The sequence below is a fragment of the Coffea arabica genome, chromosome 7e (genome assembly GCF_036785885.1).
Source record: "Coffea arabica cultivar ET-39 chromosome 7e, Coffea Arabica ET-39 HiFi, whole genome shotgun sequence".
NCBI lineage: Eukaryota > Viridiplantae > Streptophyta > Magnoliopsida > Gentianales > Rubiaceae > Coffea > Coffea arabica.
Window position 1 is genome coordinate 7,357,290 of NC_092323.1, and position 18,625 is coordinate 7,375,914.

The following is an 18,625-nucleotide window of genomic DNA, read 5'->3' on the forward strand; positions in this document are numbered from 1 at the left end:
CAACAAAATTGCAGAAGTTGAATTGAGTTGGAGTTCTTTGTAGGGTTTTCTTTTACGACAACCAGGAACATGGACATGTCTGAAAACGCAGTTAAGAGGGAGGTGATATTTTCTCACAGCGTAGTTTGATTAAGGGGAATTTGGTTTTCCAAGATACAGATTTTGACGGTTTGTAATTGACTAATTGTTGTTGGACAAATACGTAGTTAATACATGCATGCGGTTGATAAGGACTGCTCCTACATCTATGGAACTTCTATCGGGGAAATTAAATGGTTGTGGATGGCAAATCTGCACGTCAGGAAGCCAAGATATAACGCTTTACCCTTGCCCTGAGTGCGACTGAAGTTACATATATGGTAAAAAGATGGTCGTATAAAAGCAAGAGGGGTGGCGTGGGACAAATGTGAAGCATAGAAAGTTCATCCATTTCAAGTGCTTATTCTAGTGTGGTACGTGTAGCAGTACTATAGTATGCGTAACACTGACGGACTAAGAAAAGGTGCATGGACTGAAGAAGAAGACATCCTTTTAAGAAAGTGCATGGAGAAGTATGGTGAAGGAAAGTGGCATCAAGTTCCAGTTCGGGCAGGTAATTCAACACTCCCTACAGCCTTGTAGTATTCGAATCTATTTGTTTCCATCTCTGCTGCATTAGAGATACAGAGGCGGATATACACATGCATCCTCAGGGATACAGTAAAACCTATTTACTAGGGCGAAGGAGTAAAGTATGGTGAGAATCGAACTCGTGAAAAAAAGGTTTTAACATCTGAAATTTATCGTTTTGTTTCGACAGGGTTAAATAGGTGCCGCAAAAGTTGTAGACTACGGTGGCTCAACTATCTCAGGCCAGATATAAAGCGAGGAGACTTCGCTTCTGATGAAGTCGATCTTCTCATCAGGCTTCAAAAGCTGTTGGGCAACAGGCCAGTTCTTTTTTCTTTTTCTTTTTTTTTTTTGGTATTTTAAGCAGTAGTGTTTCACTTTTTTTTCCCCTTTTCTATAATTAGAATAATGAAGTTGAAGGATTCGCTCGTCCCAGAAAGCTATACAAATCTTCAAAAGAATTGCCATACGTACCTAGTATTTTGATATACATGATTTTAAAAAGATTTTATGAAACAAGTAGACTTTGCATGCAAATTTTGGTCAACATGGTACGTTGGTTAGAACAGAAGCACTTTTTTTTTTGGATAGAGTATCATTTGAAAAAATTATTGTAATATTTTTGTGATGTAAAATATGTGAGATAAAAAATGATTAGAATTATAAAAAGATGAATTCGAAAATATATTTATGATGCAACAAGGTATGTTAGTCAGAACTGAAGCACTATTACTTATTAAATTTTTAAAATGATATATACTTGACTAGTCAACCTTGAACACTATAAAATTTTGCCACTCAACTCGCAAACGTATATATTTCCGGTCATTTCGTTTGTTTTTACCGTCAAATCTACTACATCTAAAGACTTGTATCAATCAGCAAACATAATTGAGAGGTATTTGACAGTAAAAATGAATAGAATAACCTAATATATATGAGTTTTTTGCTAAAATAATACTCTTTCTAACAAATATTCTCAATATGATTCACTTTCAAACTTTATTCCCATAATGATGTTATTATTGCCACCTTATTATCCTGATTGCCAGGTAGGATAACAAGAAAGGAAAGTTTTGATTAGTTTATAGTTTCCAATATGAGTTAAAATTTTTAATTTTTTTTAATCATAGAGACACAATAAGATTGCATAACTTTGATAATTTTCTTATAATTATTTAAAATAAATTCTACCATTATTGACCTTACTATGATTGGTCTCTACATTTTTCTTGAAATGAATCAAACTATTGCATATATTTTTTCAAAAATTAAATTTGAAAAATTCAAAAATTGCAACAAAAATTGTAAGCAATAACAAGAAAAAGTTACAAAAACTTCAAGGTTATCATATTTGTTTATATTATCCTTCTTACTCTTTGAAAAAAGCTTTTACAAGATGTAATAAAACTGAAATTTTCAAGTTTTCAATTGCAAACTAAAAACTGCTATATTATTTTCTCCTAGACATTTTATCAAACACACGGTGTGAGAAATCATTTGTTATACAATTAATATTAAAATTTTTTTGAACGCCATAACAATGTTTCAAAAATTGCACAATAGAAAAGATAAGAGAATAATCTTTGTTTACCTTGATATTATCAAGGATGATAATGAATTTTTATATACTGTTAATATAAATATTGACTTCTCAAAATTACATTTGACAAGGAAAAGACAATGAAAGGAAAAAATACACGAGAGAGAGAATCAGGAAAGATATTAAATGAAAAAAAGAAATAAAGTGTGCCTCTATCTCTGTCCAGACACATGTGCAACCTATATGGCAAAAAAAAGATTATAAAGGTAATAAATTTTAAAATTAGGTTACTTTGGGTATATTTTTTAGAAGGAGAGTTATTTTGGCAATAAACTCTAATATATATACACGTTTGGGAGTTGAATGGTTAATTTCTAGCCTTAAAATAGTTGAGTAAATAAAACTATACCATTTCAAAAGTACAGTGGATAACTGGTAATGTGCTCTAATTTCTATGTGTGTTTATTGAGTAACTCTTGTTTAAGGGAAACGACGATCAGTGCTTTTTGATCGTTGCATCCAGTAGTTGTTTTCAAGTATTGATCTTTTAAGTAACTAGGCACCTCAGTTCGCTAATTGCAAGAATGATTGAGGTTAGAAGAATTAATAGCAGCAGTTACCTTTATTACGACATCGACTTTGCTTTGACTTTTATCGGCCGTATGCTTCTTATAATTTCTATAGATGGTCACTAATTGCCGGTAGACTTCCTGGAAGAACTGCAAATGATGTGAAAAATTACTGGAACACCCATTTAATAAAGAAGATGGCTTTCAGAAGACAACCAGATGAAAAGGGCCAGGCCGGTAACACAAACTACACCACAAAACCTAGGGCAAGCAACATAGTGAAGCCTCGTCCTTGGACCTTCTCCAAAAATGCATCTTGGTTGAGGGGAAAAGCAACAACAACGACGACAACGACAGCATCAAGCAGCACAGAAATTCCTACTATACGGACAACAACGAATGCTCAGGGTCTCAAGGATTCACCTCCGACTTCACACCCAACAATAGAGAAGGATGATGACAACAACATGCAGTGGTGGGACAACTTGTTTCTTGACGAAGAGGGAGGTGAAGGAACCCCGTTGGGATTTGATGCCTCGGGGGAGGACAACGTAACTAGTTTATGGTTCGAAGAATTGTCCCAGATGGTATTTAAGGAGGGTGATATTTGGACGCAGGAAAATCAAAATGGCTCGGGTTACAGCTCTACTGATGCAGACTTGTGGGATTTTCAAATTTCTGATCACCAAACCATGCAATAGATTATTGCAGTACTGATCTTTTGCTGTCGAATGTGTTTTATACCATTTATTGGATGCATGATTACGTAGCTACGAATAATGTTAGATCTAAGGTTTGTATTAGTATATGTACCGATGCCAATGATTCAGTGTTGTGTACTACTTCCTGCTGGGAACTAGATATCTTTCTCATTTATTTTGACAAATAAATTAGTGGAAAATTACCAAAATGTGAATGCTTAATTCTCATCATTTGCACTGAATCATTGGTAATTACTCGTGTCCGACTACTAAACTAGAATACGGTGTTCCTGCTTTATAGCAACGATGTGAATTTTTTGTAGGCTGAATTTATAAACGGAAAAGAACTATTCGATCCCGCTTCTTCAAGAGGATAAAACAACGAAACAGATACGAGGACACGGGTAAATGTGTAGGAATGTGATAACTCTTTTAATAGGTAATTTAATAGTGAAGGAAGTGTTTGTGAAATTAAATGTTTGGTGGAAGCTTAAAGTCACTTTCTTTTTTCAATAAATAAGAATATTTTATTGTGATTAGATTAGATTAGTAAGAAATTTAAATTCCTCCTATTGATACATGCCAAAAATTGAATTTGAATACATGCCAAAATTTGTTACAAGGATAAAAAATGACGATAATGACAATTTTATTATTTATTGTCATGACTTTTTGCTTGCTAAATTTTACATTTTTTTTAACACTTTTAGTTAATAAATTAGGGATGTCCAGCAAGGTAGTATCATCTGTCTTTAACCTAAAAGGGACTCTTATTTTATTAGCATGATGAGAGAGGCAAGAGAAATTTTTGAAACTATAATAAGAATGGTAGGTATATATTGCAACGTGATATCAAGGCAAATCTTAGAAAGGCACTAAAAAAGGTTGACCGCTTTCAGGAACCGTTAATTATATATTCATTGGAAGGCGCAAAGAAAATTGACCGCACTCCATATCTGCAACTTCATCCACAGCCAAAAGTGACCTCCTATTATAATTTAGAGTTATTATCGCTCTACCCCTTAAACTATATTAATACTATCAATTTATCCTTTAACATTATCTTTTAGTCACTTCATTCCTATAAGTAATTCAACTCAACATATTAAAAAATTTTGGACAAAAATACCCTTTTATTCTATAGCATTACTACACTGTTATTATTACTTTATTTCTTTAAATTATAGTGATATAATTTATTTAATACCTAACATTATTTTCTTGATATTTTACTTCATCGTTAATCTAACTACTATGGTAAAATATGTTTAAATATATTTACCCTTATATATATATAATTAAAAATAAAAAATTTAGAATGATTATTCTTCTTCTTTTTTCACTTTAAGAGATCCAAAAATATAAAAATTAAAGAATTTTCTCAAATTTCTTTTGTCACACTTATTAATACTATAAAAAGAAAGAGAGATAGGAAAGAAGGAGACAGAAAATTAAATTTTTCAAAGAAAAAAAAAGTCTAACATTGTCGTATTAATTTAAGGTTGTTGGAATTAGAATTGAAATTTGGTGATAAATAGTAAAGTGAAATAATTTTAAAATAATAATAGTATTTAATTCTTCTTATTTGTATTTTCTAAAAAAAGAATTGAACTCTCTCTCTCTCTCTATCTCTCTCTCCTCCTCTCCTTCCCCTTCTGATCTTTTTATTTTTTTAATATTAATAAGATTGCCAAGAAGAAAGAAATTAATACTTTGACTTTTTTTCTTAATACTAAAGAGGAGAAGAGCCACTCTAAGTGTTTTATTATTTTTATTATACAAACAGAAGGGTACTTTCTTCTAAAGTTTTCTAACTTGCTAAATTGGTTTAACGGTGGGATAAATTACCTAAAAAATAACTCTATAGGGTAAATTGATAACGAGAATATAGTTTATGGGGGTAAAATGATAATAAGTTTAAGGGCTAAACTTGTTTTTTTACTTTAATTAACAAACTCTGTTAAGTTTGGCCGTTAGTTTTGAGATAAAGTGACAAAAGATAACGTTAAGGGGAAATTAATAGTGACACCGGACGTTAAGGTGATACAGTGATAATAACCCTTGCGAGCCGTCGTTGCTTGCATATAAATTCACCACCCAACCAACCAACCAACCAAAATCATAAATTTGCATGTAAATTCAGCTACGGAGAGAAATCGGCGAAACCGGACACGAAACTGATCTTCCTCTCCTTTCTTCTTCCTAACCTCCTAAATCTAACCATTTGCCAACAACGGCAACAACTACTTGTGCTATCTTTTCATTGATTTTGGGTGGTCGTATCGTATTTAGGACGAAGCGTTGTTAATACCAAAACTTTCAGTCACGGCTTTTATCGAACACCTCGGCTACAGTCTTCTTCGCCATCTAAAGCAGCGTCGGATTGAGAATAATAAGAAGTCAACGGTGGAGGGGGACAAGTGCAGGATCCCGTCCCCTCACGGTGGAAGGGGTGCTTTACCTTCTGAAGGCGGTTGCCCCTCTGATCTCCTCTTTCTAGCTGGCGGCGGCGGCGCTGGTTACCACCTTTTCTAATTTTCCTCGTTAACCCAACCCAACATTTTCCCCCCTCCCCGCTTAATTGTCAAATACTGCACTAAAACAAGAAAATATGCTGACCATAAAGAAGGTTCCCACGGTGGTTTCCAACTACCAAGAAGATGGCGATGATAACAACAATGCGGCTGGCATTAGGACCGAAGACGCCACCCAAAGCCAAGCCAGAGGCTGTGCTCGTAATTGTCTTGGCAAATGCTGCTTACCTGGTATATATGCGTTTCTTTATCATTTCATTTTCATTTTTCTACTTACCTTTTTTTAATAATGTCATTTTTCCCTGATTACGGTTTGTGCATGTTGTTTTCAAACGGATGTAATGGATTTGGTTCAATATTCTGTAAAGCCTGTATTACTTTCATACTTTGAAAGTCAAGCCTTTCTTTTGTTTTATTTTATGTCTGTTCTTTTATATTTGGAATCGCATATTCTTTCTTCTTCCCTTTCCTTCTACGACATTTGATTACTTGGCTAGGTGGATTTGACATTTAGCTCTCCAAAGCTTAAAATGGTTATAATCGTGTTATATTTTCCTGTTTTTTACTTTTAAAGTTACCAACAAATATGTTATCTTTACAATTGCATACCATATATTCAAGGTAACTTTGACATTTAGCCACACTTTACCTTTGGGATTAAAGAAAATAAGTGAATTTGGGGCCAAAAGCTCTATTTGATGATATCATACGTCGGTTTTCTTTGTTTTTCAGTTTCCAAGTTACCTTTGTATGCATTCAAGAAAAATGACTATCCTTCAAAGAACAATGCTGTCTTTCCTTCTGATGATGGCGTATCACCAATCTCGTTCTTGAACAACTTGTTGCTGGCCCAATGGGAAGATCGAATGAGGAGAGGGTTATTCCGGTATGATGTGACCTCATGTGAGACAAAGGTTATTCCTGGAAGATATGGTTTTATAGCCCAGCTGAATGAGGGGCGCCACCTGAAGAAACGGCCAACAGAATTTCGTATTGACCAGGTTCTTCAGCCTTTTGATGAGAACAAATTTAACTTTACCAAGGTGGGCCAGGAAGAAGTACTATTCAGATTTGAATCAAATGACGATGACAAGTCCCGTTTCTTTTCCAGCTATGCAGTTGATATTTGTTCGATTTCACCTAGTGTAGTTGCTATTAATGTAAGCACTGGCCTCTTGCATATGATTTGCTGAAATATAATGAGATGTATATCATTGACATTAAACAAATTTTCTTTCAGGTGAGTCCAATTGAATATGGGCATGTACTTCTCATACCTCGGGTGCTTGATTGCTTGCCTCAGAGGATTGACCATGAGAGCTTCTTGCTTGCTCTTTATTTTGCGAAAGAAGCTGCAGATCCTTTCTTAAGAGTTGGTTATAACAGTTTGGGTGCCTTTGCCACCATTAATCATCTTCACTTCCAGGTAAATGGTTGAAACCATTTTCAATGATAGTGATGCTGTAGATAGCTCCAAGGAGGCTTTTTTGGCTGATTAATTCCTAATCTTTAACAGGCATATTATCTGTCCGTGACTTTCCCAATTGAGAAAGCACCAACTCGCAGAATAATGGCCAGGAAGGGATTGCAGGGTGCTGATTTGGTGGTCTCTGAGCTATTGGATTATCCTGTTCGAGGTCTTGTATTTGAGGGTGGATGTGTACTGCGTGACTTATCTGATGCTGTTGCAAGTTCATGCATTTACCTCCAACAGAATAACGTTCCTTTTAATGTTCTAATTGCTGATTGTGGGAGGAAAATCTTTTTGCTCCCTCAGGTAAATTTGTCTACTCTCTAATGATTCGGTTGGCCATTTGACATAAATTGGCTTAATGTATTTGGCAGTTGTCATGGTTTTTATTTTTATGATTTATATTCTGTCTATATCACAGTACAAGGGTGTCTTTTAATAAATGCAGACTGAGTAAGTGAAAAAATTAGTATGCCTGTCCATTGCACTTAGGCCAATGTAAAGCCTTACTTAAACATTAACTTTGGGTATGTTTAAGAGAATTGATTTGGTACCTTACGTTGTAATACATGTGTACATTTGTTTTGAAAGAACTTTAGGCACAACCAAAATTTGTTGCCTTTCCAATTTTACCTCAAATGAAAAGTCTCTATGCCTAGAAGGAGACCCCTCTTGGAACAGTCTTAGGTAATAATTGACTCTGGTTTTTTGATGGGTTTGAAATTTTGTTAAAACTCATTTTGGAAGAATCTTCTCTGCACTTATGAATAGTTCTTGGATATTGTGACACAAAATAGTGATTGTGGCTAGTCTTTGTTCTAATTTGAGTAGTAAATACATGGGAGTTCTGCGGGAGGTGAATCTTCAATAAGTTCTTTGCCTAGAGTTGTTATTATTGTTTGAAATACTAGTCTCTGCTTGGAGCCTAACTTGAGCTTTGTCTTTCCCTGGATGAATATGTACAGTGTTATGCAGAGAAACAAGCACTTGGAGAAGTAAGCCTCGAGGTCCTGGAAACTCAAGTCAATCCTGCTGTTTGGGAAATAAGTGGACATATGGTACTCAAGAGGAGAAAGGATTACGATGATGCCTCAGAGGACTATGCATGGAAACTTCTTTCTGAAGTGTCCCTGTCAGGGGTGAGGTTTGAAAGTGTGAAGGCATGTGTTTCCGAAGCAGCTGGCTTGCAGGTGGAAGTGGATACATACAACATCGACCAGAAAGAATGTATCTATGACTCTGAAGCACCTCAAGTTGCCTCACATATGCAACGAGATTGCCCGGCAATCCATTGAAGGATTAGGCTATTCTTCTGAGAATTTAGGTTTTTTTTAATGTTTATCTCCATTCTTTAGCGTTTATGGGTTGTAGTATGAGATTCAGCAGGTCATTGTGAAGAACAGTTACATATAGTCATAGACAAAAATCTTGTTCCTCTAGAGGATGGATGTTATTATATGATCTGCATATCCCTTGTTTTGATATCTCTACTCTATAGCTTGCTGATTGACGCTCATTCAGGCTTAGAGATTGCCCGAGTTGATACCATGGCTTCCATTAGCTGTTTAGCAGGTTAATGAGATGTATATATATATTTGTGAATTGTACAGTGCTTCGAGTTTAAGCAGGCTATACTGTACAGGTATATTGTCTGATTTCAGCCTTCTAGATTTAGCAGATGAACTCTAGGAAGCAAACATGAATTGAACGAACACTACAAAGTGGCATGTATCCAGAGAGCTCCATCAAACGTCTCGAGTAGTCAGTCCACATCAAACTTCTGTCGGTCAGAGTAAGCCACATTGGGAAGTGGGTGATGAGAAACATTTAGAATGCAGGACAGCAGGACCCTGAAGGTTTTACGAGGCTTGCAAATGGTGGATGCCAACAGTGGAGTGGAGATGGTTAAATTTGGTTGGGCTTAAAATGTAGCCACTAGAGCTCAAAACCAAAAGCGGATCGCAGAACTAAGAGGAGGAAGGTGTCAACTAGTAGTGCTTTTGCTAAGAGACGAAAGACAACAACTTGACACTTTTGACCGGGAAGAAATGGTCCAGGCCACTTGGTAAGAGTGATGTGAGGACGAGACTCGAAAGCGCAATTGAATCAGCCAACCCAGATTCCTGCATATTTCTATAGGTTAACCGACATCGTCACCCGCAATTTTGGCACACTTTAGCTAAGACCATGATGAGGAGTAGGGTCGTTACTCCTTCGGCCTTCTTTTGTGTATATCATTATCCTCTTGCGTTGCTGTACAAGTGTGGAGATTTGTTAATAGGGTAAAATTAGACCTAAACTGTGAGAAAAACACACATTCTCAACCATGCACAGATTTTTACCTATCGTTTCGACAAAAAAAAAAAACCATTCACAGATTTTTACAGCGCAAACACTTGATTAGCAGCTTTTTCAGAAAGCTCAGGTTCACTCACTCGATTATTGATTTGTTACTTGTTAGTATGCGGATAACTTTGCAAACTTTTCATTTGTCTAATCCTAGTTCCACCAAACTGAAATGGTTTGGTAAAATTTGGCTGATAATGGATTTCCATTTAGGTTGTGCGTGCGTTGCCGCATGATGAGGTTTGCAGTTTGCACAATAAAGTCGCGAACGAGAAACTGTTCACGCGACTTCATTTGCACTCTCTTTGAACTTGGATGCGCATTGAGTAGCGTTTCCGGCAGGGCATACTTTCCGTTCTTTACTGCCTCTCGTGGGTCTATTGTTCTAGAAGACTAGGACTCCGCCCTCCTGAAGGATGACAGCAGCCACAGGCTCTCAAAAATCCAATTCCAAGATCGAGAAATGGCACGATTACCATTCAGATTTCTTGAAGGCTAATCTCAGCGATGACCAAGAGGGATCAGAATGCTACCGCAAGAAGTGGAAGGCTGTCTCGGAGTTATTTGGTCACGCTATTGGAACTTGGAAGCTTTCAGTCTTCCTTTGTTGTCATCGTTCAAGTTTGAAAATTCGTGATGGGGAAATTAATCTTTATTTTATCAATATCTCAAAACCACCAAAACAGAAATGATTAGCATGTACTTGAATGTAAGAGCATTGTCAGACTCATTTTCCAAAAAAAAAAAAAAGAGCATTGGTAAATTTGATTATATGTTACAATAGTTATCATGCTCAACGCTGACATGATAATCTTGGGTACAATTATATGATATAGATAGAGCACATAATAATATCATTTGAAATAATTCTTGATGGTTAGAAAGATAAAAAACTGTGATTGAAAAATTGCGTTGGTAATTAAAAAGTAATATTTGAAAAAAAATGTTAGGCACTTTTGTTTTACTGGTAGGAGAAATTTAATACCACATGCGATATGCATCACCATCTTGTTTTCCCACCAGGAGCATATTAGTCAATATCCAATTCTCACGCAACATAAACACATCTCGCATCGGGATTTATAGACCCACACACGCAAAGATAAGCCCGGAAAAGAAAAAAAAGAAGATCAACATGCGGATTCTCATCAAGTATAAAGGAAGGCTAGCTAAGAGCATTCCTCACCACGAAACGCAATATCAGGTTCAAGCGTGATCAACTTAAAAAAGGCAACATCATCATGTGATGGGAAGATGAATGCCCAGAAAACTTTTCAATTGATCCAGCACTCACTCCTTAGTTGCAAATAGCACAATATGCATTTCAATTCTGGTTGCAAAGGGTCCAGATATGAATCAGTTCACTTGTAAGTTTGTATGTAACCGGCTGCATATTGCAATCATGAGGACTTTGTAGGCTGAGTAACGAAATGTCGAAGGACTTTGATCCTTCCGCAAGTGAAAAAATCTAATTACAGGCGAGTTTGAATTATAAGAATTGATCTCTTAACCTAATATCGAATAATTCTAAATGCAACTAAAAATCAATTAAGATCATAAACGAAGCACAATTAGCAGCTTAACAAAATTATATAATATTATTACTGCAGGCAGGATTTGTTTTATGCGAGAGCAACGAGTACACGTAGCTTGAAATCCAAAACAAGTATTGGAGTAATTCACAAGTTGAATTTTGAATTTTAAAATATTTTTCTATCCTCAAATCACAAGTTGAAGATTTATCGATGTTGAAGTTGAAAGCTGCAAGTGAAAAGGAAGAAAAACGCGTGTATGGATTAATGCACTCGCACACAACACAACCTCCTCCTCCTCCTCCTCCGTGTGGAGCATGGCATCGATTGGTACTGCTCTACATGAAGTCTTCGTGAAGTGAACCACACACACACTTTTCTTGTGCTCTACACTTTTGGCCTCCACACCACTGGACAATAATTAAATCAACAACAGCACAACTTATCGCAAGCCAACCAAATATTTGCAGTAATTGTCAAAGATGATAATAATTCCACCGCCATTATTGCTGCTTCCACGTTCAAATACTAACTAAAAACCATTACTCTACCTATATTGCTTCAGTGGTCAAACAGCAATCAACAGCACCGGCTTTCTCAATTTTCCCTCCCAAAATAACAACAAAAAAGAAAAAAAAAACGAAAACGAAAGCAATATTAAAAGGAGAATCTACGGGAGAGAAGATCAAAGGATAAAAATGATTAGGGCGAAGTGATTTAAGATCCTAAATCTGCAGTTAATCATGAAGATGCTAGTATTAGTTAATCAAGTACTCCCTCCCATCATCTTCTTAAACTCGTCAAAGTTAACGCAGCCGTCGCCGTCCACATCAACGGATCTGATCATCTTACGGCAATCACTGAGCGAGCACTTCTCACCGATACTTTTGAGGACCGAATGCAACTCGTTCGCCGAGATCTTCCCGTTCTTGTCCTTATCGTACAAGTCGAAGGCGTCGCGAAGTTCCTTGTTGTTAGCGGTCTGGTTCACGCCAGCGAAGTACACCTCGAACTCCTTCAAGTCGATGAAACCGTCGCCGTCGGTATCGATCTCCTCCATTATTCGTTTAACTTCGTCAGGCGACGTTTTCGAACCTAGCATGTTCAAAATGTTGCCTAAATCGGACGCCGAGATTTTGCCATCGCCATTAGTGTCGAACTTGTTGAACATCTCCTTAACTTCGTTCATCTGTTCTCTCCCCATGCTTTTTTCGTTTTCCTTGGTGGAACCGCTCAACTTTTCCGGTTCCGCCATTAACGACTTCTTCTCTCTCAAATAAAACAGCAGTAGCAGCTATAAAGCGCAAATAACAGCAGTAGTAGTAGTAGTAACAAGTAAGCCGACACTTTTTCCCTCCCAGGAACAGGTTCCCCGGGGAGCATTTATAGGGAGGGAAAAGGGGTTAACGCGCTAAAAGGACAAAGACGCGTGATTAGCTGCGCTGCGCTGCGCCATTTTGTTGTGGTTGCCTGTCGTACGACTTTCCTTTGCCACTACTGTCCCTTAAGATGAAAATAGAATTCTAATTTTCGAGCAGAATAAATTTTTTATTGACAAATCAACCAGCAAAATACGTAAATTTACTAGTTTAGGAAAGATATTTCGAAGGAAAAGGAAAACTTTGTCCTGCCTATTTTTAATTGATGCCCATAAAGTTTTTGGGCTTCGATTTTGTGGTTTTCTAAAAACCCTATTTTCTCCACCAAGTTGCGTTGATCAAAAGGGCAGTAAATTAGTAACTAGTAATGCAATGGGGAAGAAATGGATTGACTGGTACGGGAGTCAGGAAAGATAAATAAGATGTTCTGAATTTAACATGTTCCACTTATGCTAAAATAAAAAAAAATAGTAACGCAATAAGTTCAAAGATATATAGAAGCAACAAGTTCCTTTGATTATGGAAGAAATTAACATGCTAAGTAAGTATATGTGCTCAAAGATTGGCTTAATTATTATATGAAACTGAGCTCCTGTAGACATTTTTTTTAAGGCTCTCCTGCATGATTTGATTTCTATCCCCAATATTTTTGCAATGACAAAAAAAGGTAAGAAAGTTGCAAGCTTGATTCAATTAGTTTAAAAACTAAATTAAGTTAATGGGGTTGTTTCTTTTTTTAATTTATAGTAACTTTAACATCTGCACACAATTACATTTATTATATTCTTACATTTACAGTCACGCTGGTTGTTTATTCAACCTTTACTATAGGAGAAACAAATGAAGAAAGGAAACGTGGAAGTAAATCACGGAGTTCTTATAGCATGTTTTTGGCTATTCTAAGGGGCAGAAGTGTAAGCAAGGCGGAAAGGCGGTGATGTTGTGGCCGTTGATGATTGCGATTGATACCTGTCGTGGCGTGAATACGGTTAATGACCTTTGGGCTTTAGAAAGCAGCATACATAAAAGAAATATATGAGCGAGTCAGGAACATGCCTTCTTGCAGAATGGACTTCACATGGATGCAAATTATTACCATTAGCATTTAATTAGCTAGAGGACATACTCCCAGCTTCGCATGATGACCAGTTTCATTTGTCAGATATAGACAGAAAGGTTCGAGAATATTTAATTCCTGTTTGGATCTTCATTATTCCATGATCCTATACCATTAATTATTTTAAATTCAATGATCAATAGCTTCGATTATGTGCCAACTACAATATTTTTGACCAGTCCAATGTTATTATCTGTAATTCTTACCCAATTCCTACACGGAGCTGCGCTACTTTTGCAATAATTTAATGAGCTTATCTGATAAGATCATTTAGATTATATACAGTTTTTTAAAGTTCTATACAGAACGATTAATGGGATTGGATCAGTTCGATCCAAAAAAAAACCCGATGAATCTAACCTTTTATTGAACCGGGTTAGGTTTGAATCTAAATATTAGTTCCGAATTAAATGTAAGTCGAATTTGAGCCTTATTAGATTTAAATCCAATATAGGTCCAGCCCTTTAATTTGCATGTATATATATAATTATATCTAATAGATTCATATTTTGGTATATATGATTATATATCTAAATATATAATACTAATACTTTATACTTATGAGTTATGTATCAAAATATATTAATATATATGAGAAATATTAAATATAAAAAAATTATTGCAAAAGATTTAAAAGGACAAATCTTACTATGAGCAAATTGAGGATATTTGATCGTGTTTTTTGATTACTATTTTTCATATGCTTTCAACTAATTGGATATATCATTATTGAAAAATTCTTAACTTACGTAAAGTTACTGATTCTAAATTAGCTTTAGAACTTAATAGTCATAATAATTATATTAAAAAATTAAAAAATAATAAATAAATTTGAATTAAACCCGATTTAGATCCACAGTATTTTATAAGTTACATTTATCAATCTAAAACTCATAACCTGGAACCTAAAAGCGGTGATAACTACCGTATGAATTTGAAGATGACCCGATTCTTCCTTGACTCGAATTTAGGCTTCCGCGAGACAGCTACTCTATCTTTTCTGTCGTTTGGCAAGACTGATACCACTCTTTTTAACTTATTTGTCGATTTGCCAAAAAGAAGGGTATTTCAAGAGAATAATGATGCGGTCACTTCAGCGGGAACCACTCCTGTAACCCAAGTCATTCGCGAGGAAGAATGTAGTGGCGACTTTGGCTGTTCTTTCGACCGTTTTGTGAATAATTAAATTACATACGTAAATCTTCTTCCCTTTTCAGTATCTGAAGACGTTAAATCCTCATCCATTTCCCGCTCCACTAACGTTTGCTCGACAGGATAATATGTGCGGTGAAGTTCTCCAACATCATCGCCTCGCCAGAAAGCTTCTTCCATTCATTAGGTCCTACACGATAAACCAACGAGAGCAGAAACCCTGTTCTCAAACCAGACCAACTAACAAGCAGAAAAATGGAGCGAAGATACAAACATACCACCGACACCATCACCACCGGCGCCATCTCTGAATGTGGCATGGTAAACGGCGGGTCTGGCCAGCCCAGCTGCTGCTTCAAGAGACATATCAAACCGGTACCTGAAATGTGATCACAGAGAAGCATGCATGAGAATGCAAAGAGGGTACAACAAATTAACAGCAGAGATTGAAGCATTCATCCAAACAGGCACAAAATTCCTTGGAACAAAACACAATAAGACAGTACTGCTCTTTTCACATTGCAATCACTAATGAATGGTCAGCTAATCCAACAATGCTAGAGGAATTAGGATGATTGGAGCAGAACAGACCCACCATCCAAAACACCGTAAGCACATGGTGATCCCGATCCAACTGAAAATATAGTTCCTATTAGCCATCCACCTTCACTGTCCACACAGTATAGGCCTGGACCTTGCAAGGAACGACCAATTACTTACAATAAGACGTAGAATTCAGGATAAAACTATGCAAAGAGTCCTTATGACAGTGCCTTTGTGTACCGTCCAGCGATCATTGTTCCAACAGACGATCCCTTGCCATGGCAGGAATACAACTGGCTAGCAACTTCAATGCCCCGGCGACAGATATCGTTCTCCTATTTGCAGGCTCATGCAGACAGGCACTGAAATTTGCAAGTCTAGTCAATGATCTTCCAACGGCTAGATTGTCCATGACAATACAAGAACGAAAGTCAAACTAGTACAAACCGGGGAGCACCTTAATTCCCAGGTTCCTGTGCCAGAACTGGCAGTCAGCATCACCTCCAGCCATAGTGTCAACCATGTATGGATTGATTTCAATGATTTTCCCGACAGATTGTGATGGTCTAAACCAGTATGTCACTGAGATGTATTTCGTGATTCAGTAACCATAAGAGACAGGATAATTAAAATACAACATTAAGAATCATGTCATCGAACGTCTTTGATTTCGGTAAAGTAATCTGATTCTTATCTCAGCCTCTCTTTTGTGGTATAGGCAAGTGGATATGCCAATTAACAAGTTGTAGAAATAAAATGAGCAACTACACAGCTACGGTATGAGTTGACTTAAGAAAAACAACGCGAAGACCAATGCAAGCTGTTCGACAGAAATTGATGCTACGTAACTATCGTCTGATTTTATCAGGGTAAACAAGGCAGAAACAGCACGAGTCACGTTAGGCAGAAATTGACGGCAAGAGCTACTTCAAATAGATATATGGTAAACATGCATGTGACCGGATGATAAGAGACCTTCAAGTTGGAGTTTATAACCATGCTAATATGGTCTCAGGACACAAGTTTGGCCCCAAAACATACATACTTCATATTTCCCCGTTTCTTCCTTCGCACCCCATCCCCAACCATTTCTGGGGTGGGATCTCTTTTTCCTTTAGTTAAGCCGCCAACAACAGCCGAAGGAGCCAAATTTCTAGAACATTGAATGTTTACAGAACACTAAGGGTATGTAGTAATTCTATAAGTAACTACTACAAACATTGGGTCAGCCGAGATACTACATGGAGAAACACAGTAAGCATAAAACTCAAGACTACTAACGTATGAAAGTTCACAAAATTCTGGTTTTAAAACAAAAATCAACTGGATGTCATCTCAAACAAGTAGCAATATTAAGTCGCATCTGCATTGAAGACGTACAGTTGCACATTGGCATCAGGTAGACTAATCAATAACTTGTAACGTTAATTCAACGCAACAAATTCATTTACTGCATCTGCATTGATGCCGCTGGCCAACCACCCCTAACCAACACCGGCGGGGGGAGAAAAATTAGAAAAAAAAAATGATCAATGACTGGTGCGTGGCAACTACTGGCTTGGCTCAATGGCCATTAGGGAGGGACTCAAGTCCCTTCTTGGAATGTGGGTGGCGGTTCAAATTCCACCTGTAGCAAAAAAAAATTCAAGGGTGATGCTATAACATCCTCTTGATCTAATCAGATCTACATATCTACTAGTTCCTAACACACATGCCTCCTTAAACTCCTCCTCCTCTGTAAATTAGGATAAAATAGGTTATACAATTATAATTGTTATCATTGCCCGAAAAAAAAAAAAAAAAAAAAGACTGGTGCGTGGCTATTTGGAAGCATTATTCAACAATTGCTTAATTCCCATTCATACAGTACAGACATAACGGAACAGAGAAAAAAACATAAACCTTTCTCTAATATTTGAAAAGGTAACATTTAATGTGCACAAATCAATCATAATTACGATCATAACTCAGCATGGAAATACTAGTACAAGCATACATAGACAGATATCTACCCATGCTAGCACCTGAACATGAAAGCCAGAGTGGTAGTTCCCTTTGCAGGCTTTACCAGTTGTATTGTTTCCTTTTGAAACCCATTAAATTCCAATGCATTTAACAAGAAAATCTCTAACTTTCAATGAAAATAAAGAGGTAGTAATTCGTCAAACATGAAGTAGAATAAAAGTTCAAACTCACATCGTCAGAGCTAGGAATTTAGGAATTCTGGAGCGGTAGAAAGCCCAGGGAGAAATCCACCAGTATTACCCCGCAACGTAGCAATCTTCATTGTCTTATTGTTACCTTTGACAGGATAAATCGATCAACATAATCTTAAGGCCAATTTTTTCTTCTTTTTTTTTTTTAAGTGCCTTAGCTTGTATATATATATATTAAATATCCAACTGCTTTGGTTATACGTGAAGGAGCTGGAGAAGATTGGTTCCACGCTATGGACCTGCGGGACGACGATTGGAAGATGACCGGTACCGGAGAAGAAACGGGAGCTGGAGGTTGGGCTTATCAGAAGTTTAGAACCAGGCTTGTATTAGAGGCGTGATAGAATAGACAGTAAAGAGGTGACCTTCAGGCTTCGGCCTATCACCAATGGTGGACCAAACCTGAAGAATTGGACTTGGGCTAACTCTAAGTCTCCTTTGTAAAGATCTCAATCTGGGATCCTACTTTCAGTGTGACCCGCTAGAAGAAATGTCGGTGATGGTTGTTTTTTTTTTTTTTAGGATACATTCGTAGTACAGTTTATGATTAATTCTGTTTGAATTGAGTCGAACCCTTACAGGGAGGTTTTCTCAACATTGTCCTTTGATGCTGGTTACATATCAAGCTAATTTGGTCTGAAATAGGGGTGAGGGCTTAAATAGGAATCTCACGTTGTAATTAATTAAATTGGATATAGGGACAACATCATGTTATAATTTGAAAATATGTGATATTTTAGCTATTAATCAAATTTTAACTACGCCATAAACTTTTTTATATTAACAAAAGAAACAATTTGCTATTGTGAGCTTATTCTCATTTACTATAGATTTTGCAAAAAAATGCTTATAAGAAGCTATTAGAGTAAGGTGATCAGCTAAAGTTACTTTACGGTAGTTTTAGACATTAACA

At 36.6% G+C, this 18,625-nt stretch overlaps 4 protein-coding genes across 7 annotated transcripts; 2 read left to right on the forward strand and 2 right to left on the reverse strand.

Annotated features, from left to right (window-relative positions):
• The first annotated feature begins 398 nt into the window (after nucleotides 1-398).
• LOC113702503 (transcription factor MYB1) lies at nucleotides 399-3,631 on the forward strand. The gene is made up of 3 exons (XM_027223738.2): nucleotides 399-592; nucleotides 800-929; nucleotides 2,837-3,631. The coding sequence occupies exons 1-3, from the start codon at nucleotides 475-477 to the stop codon at nucleotides 3,420-3,422; spliced, it is 834 nt and encodes a 277-aa protein (XP_027079539.1). The 5' UTR covers nucleotides 399-474; the 3' UTR covers nucleotides 3,423-3,631.
• A 1,893-nt stretch (nucleotides 3,632-5,524) lies between these two features.
• Nucleotides 5,525-9,036, forward strand: LOC113701391 (GDP-L-galactose phosphorylase 1-like). The gene is made up of 5 exons (XM_027222017.2): nucleotides 5,525-6,187; nucleotides 6,689-7,116; nucleotides 7,197-7,382; nucleotides 7,473-7,733; nucleotides 8,393-9,036. The coding sequence occupies exons 1-5, from the start codon at nucleotides 6,034-6,036 to the stop codon at nucleotides 8,720-8,722; spliced, it is 1,359 nt and encodes a 452-aa protein (XP_027077818.1). The 5' UTR covers nucleotides 5,525-6,033; the 3' UTR covers nucleotides 8,723-9,036.
• Nucleotides 9,037-11,747: 2,711 nt separating this feature from the next.
• On the reverse strand, nucleotides 11,748-12,709 carry LOC113701282 (uncharacterized). The gene has a single exon (XM_027221852.2). It carries the CDS (start codon nucleotides 12,558-12,560, stop codon nucleotides 12,072-12,074), a length of 489 nt encoding a protein of 162 aa, XP_027077653.1. The 5' UTR covers nucleotides 12,561-12,709; the 3' UTR covers nucleotides 11,748-12,071.
• Nucleotides 12,710-14,612: 1,903 nt separating this feature from the next.
• On the reverse strand, nucleotides 14,613-16,911 carry LOC113701164 (proteasome subunit beta type-5-B). 4 transcript variants are annotated; one of them, XR_011818076.1, is made up of 5 exons: nucleotides 16,542-16,903; nucleotides 15,954-16,078; nucleotides 15,549-15,858; nucleotides 15,232-15,332; nucleotides 14,613-15,143 (listed from the first exon to the last, which is right to left on the reverse strand). XR_011818076.1 is itself a non-coding variant. In XM_072058509.1 (5 exons), exons 3-5 carry the CDS (start codon nucleotides 15,611-15,613, stop codon nucleotides 15,058-15,060), a joined length of 252 nt encoding a protein of 83 aa, XP_071914610.1. In that variant the 5' UTR covers nucleotides 15,614-15,641; nucleotides 15,727-15,858; nucleotides 15,954-16,898; the 3' UTR covers nucleotides 14,613-15,057. The 4 variants fall into 4 exon arrangements, 1 of the variants encoding a protein (XP_071914610.1); XR_011818074.1 differs by having other exon boundaries at nucleotides 16,472-16,902; XM_072058509.1 differs by having other exon boundaries at nucleotides 15,549-15,641; nucleotides 15,727-15,858; nucleotides 15,954-16,898.
• Between the last annotated feature and the right edge of the window lie 1,714 nt (nucleotides 16,912-18,625).

What these genes read in the sequence shown, in the direction of transcription:
- LOC113701391 (XM_027222017.2), top strand. Translation starts at nt 6,034, where the DNA reads ATGCTGACCATAAAGAAGGTTCCCACGGTGGTTTCCAACTACCAAGAA. An exon ending in TGGCAAATGCTGCTTACCTG is followed by an intron (nt 6,188 to 6,688) that starts GTATATATGCGT and finishes TTTGTTTTTCAG; the next exon opens with TTTCCAAGTTACCTTTGTAT. An exon ending in AAATCTTTTTGCTCCCTCAG is followed by an intron (nt 7,734 to 8,392) that starts GTAAATTTGTCT and finishes GAATATGTACAG; the next exon opens with TGTTATGCAGAGAAACAAGC.
- LOC113701282 (XM_027221852.2), bottom strand. Translation starts at nt 12,560, where the DNA reads ATGGCGGAACCGGAAAAGTTGAGCGGTTCCACCAAGGAAAACGAAAAA.
- LOC113702503 (XM_027223738.2), top strand. Translation starts at nt 475, where the DNA reads ATGCGTAACACTGACGGACTAAGAAAAGGTGCATGGACTGAAGAAGAA. An exon ending in TCAAGTTCCAGTTCGGGCAG is followed by an intron (nt 593 to 799) that starts GTAATTCAACAC and finishes TTGTTTCGACAG; the next exon opens with GGTTAAATAGGTGCCGCAAA. An exon ending in CAAAAGCTGTTGGGCAACAG is followed by an intron (nt 930 to 2,836) that starts GCCAGTTCTTTT and finishes TAATTTCTATAG; the next exon opens with ATGGTCACTAATTGCCGGTA.
- LOC113701164 (XM_072058509.1), bottom strand. Translation starts at nt 15,613, where the DNA reads ATGGCTAATAGGAACTATATTTTCAGTTGGATCGGGATCACCATGTGC. An exon ending in TGCTTACGGTGTTTTGGATG is followed by an intron (nt 15,333 to 15,548) that starts GTGGGTCTGTTC and finishes ATCACATTTCAG; the next exon opens with GTACCGGTTTGATATGTCTC. An exon ending in CGGTGGTGATGGTGTCGGTG is followed by an intron (nt 15,144 to 15,231) that starts GTATGTTTGTAT and finishes TTTATCGTGTAG; the next exon opens with GACCTAATGAATGGAAGAAG.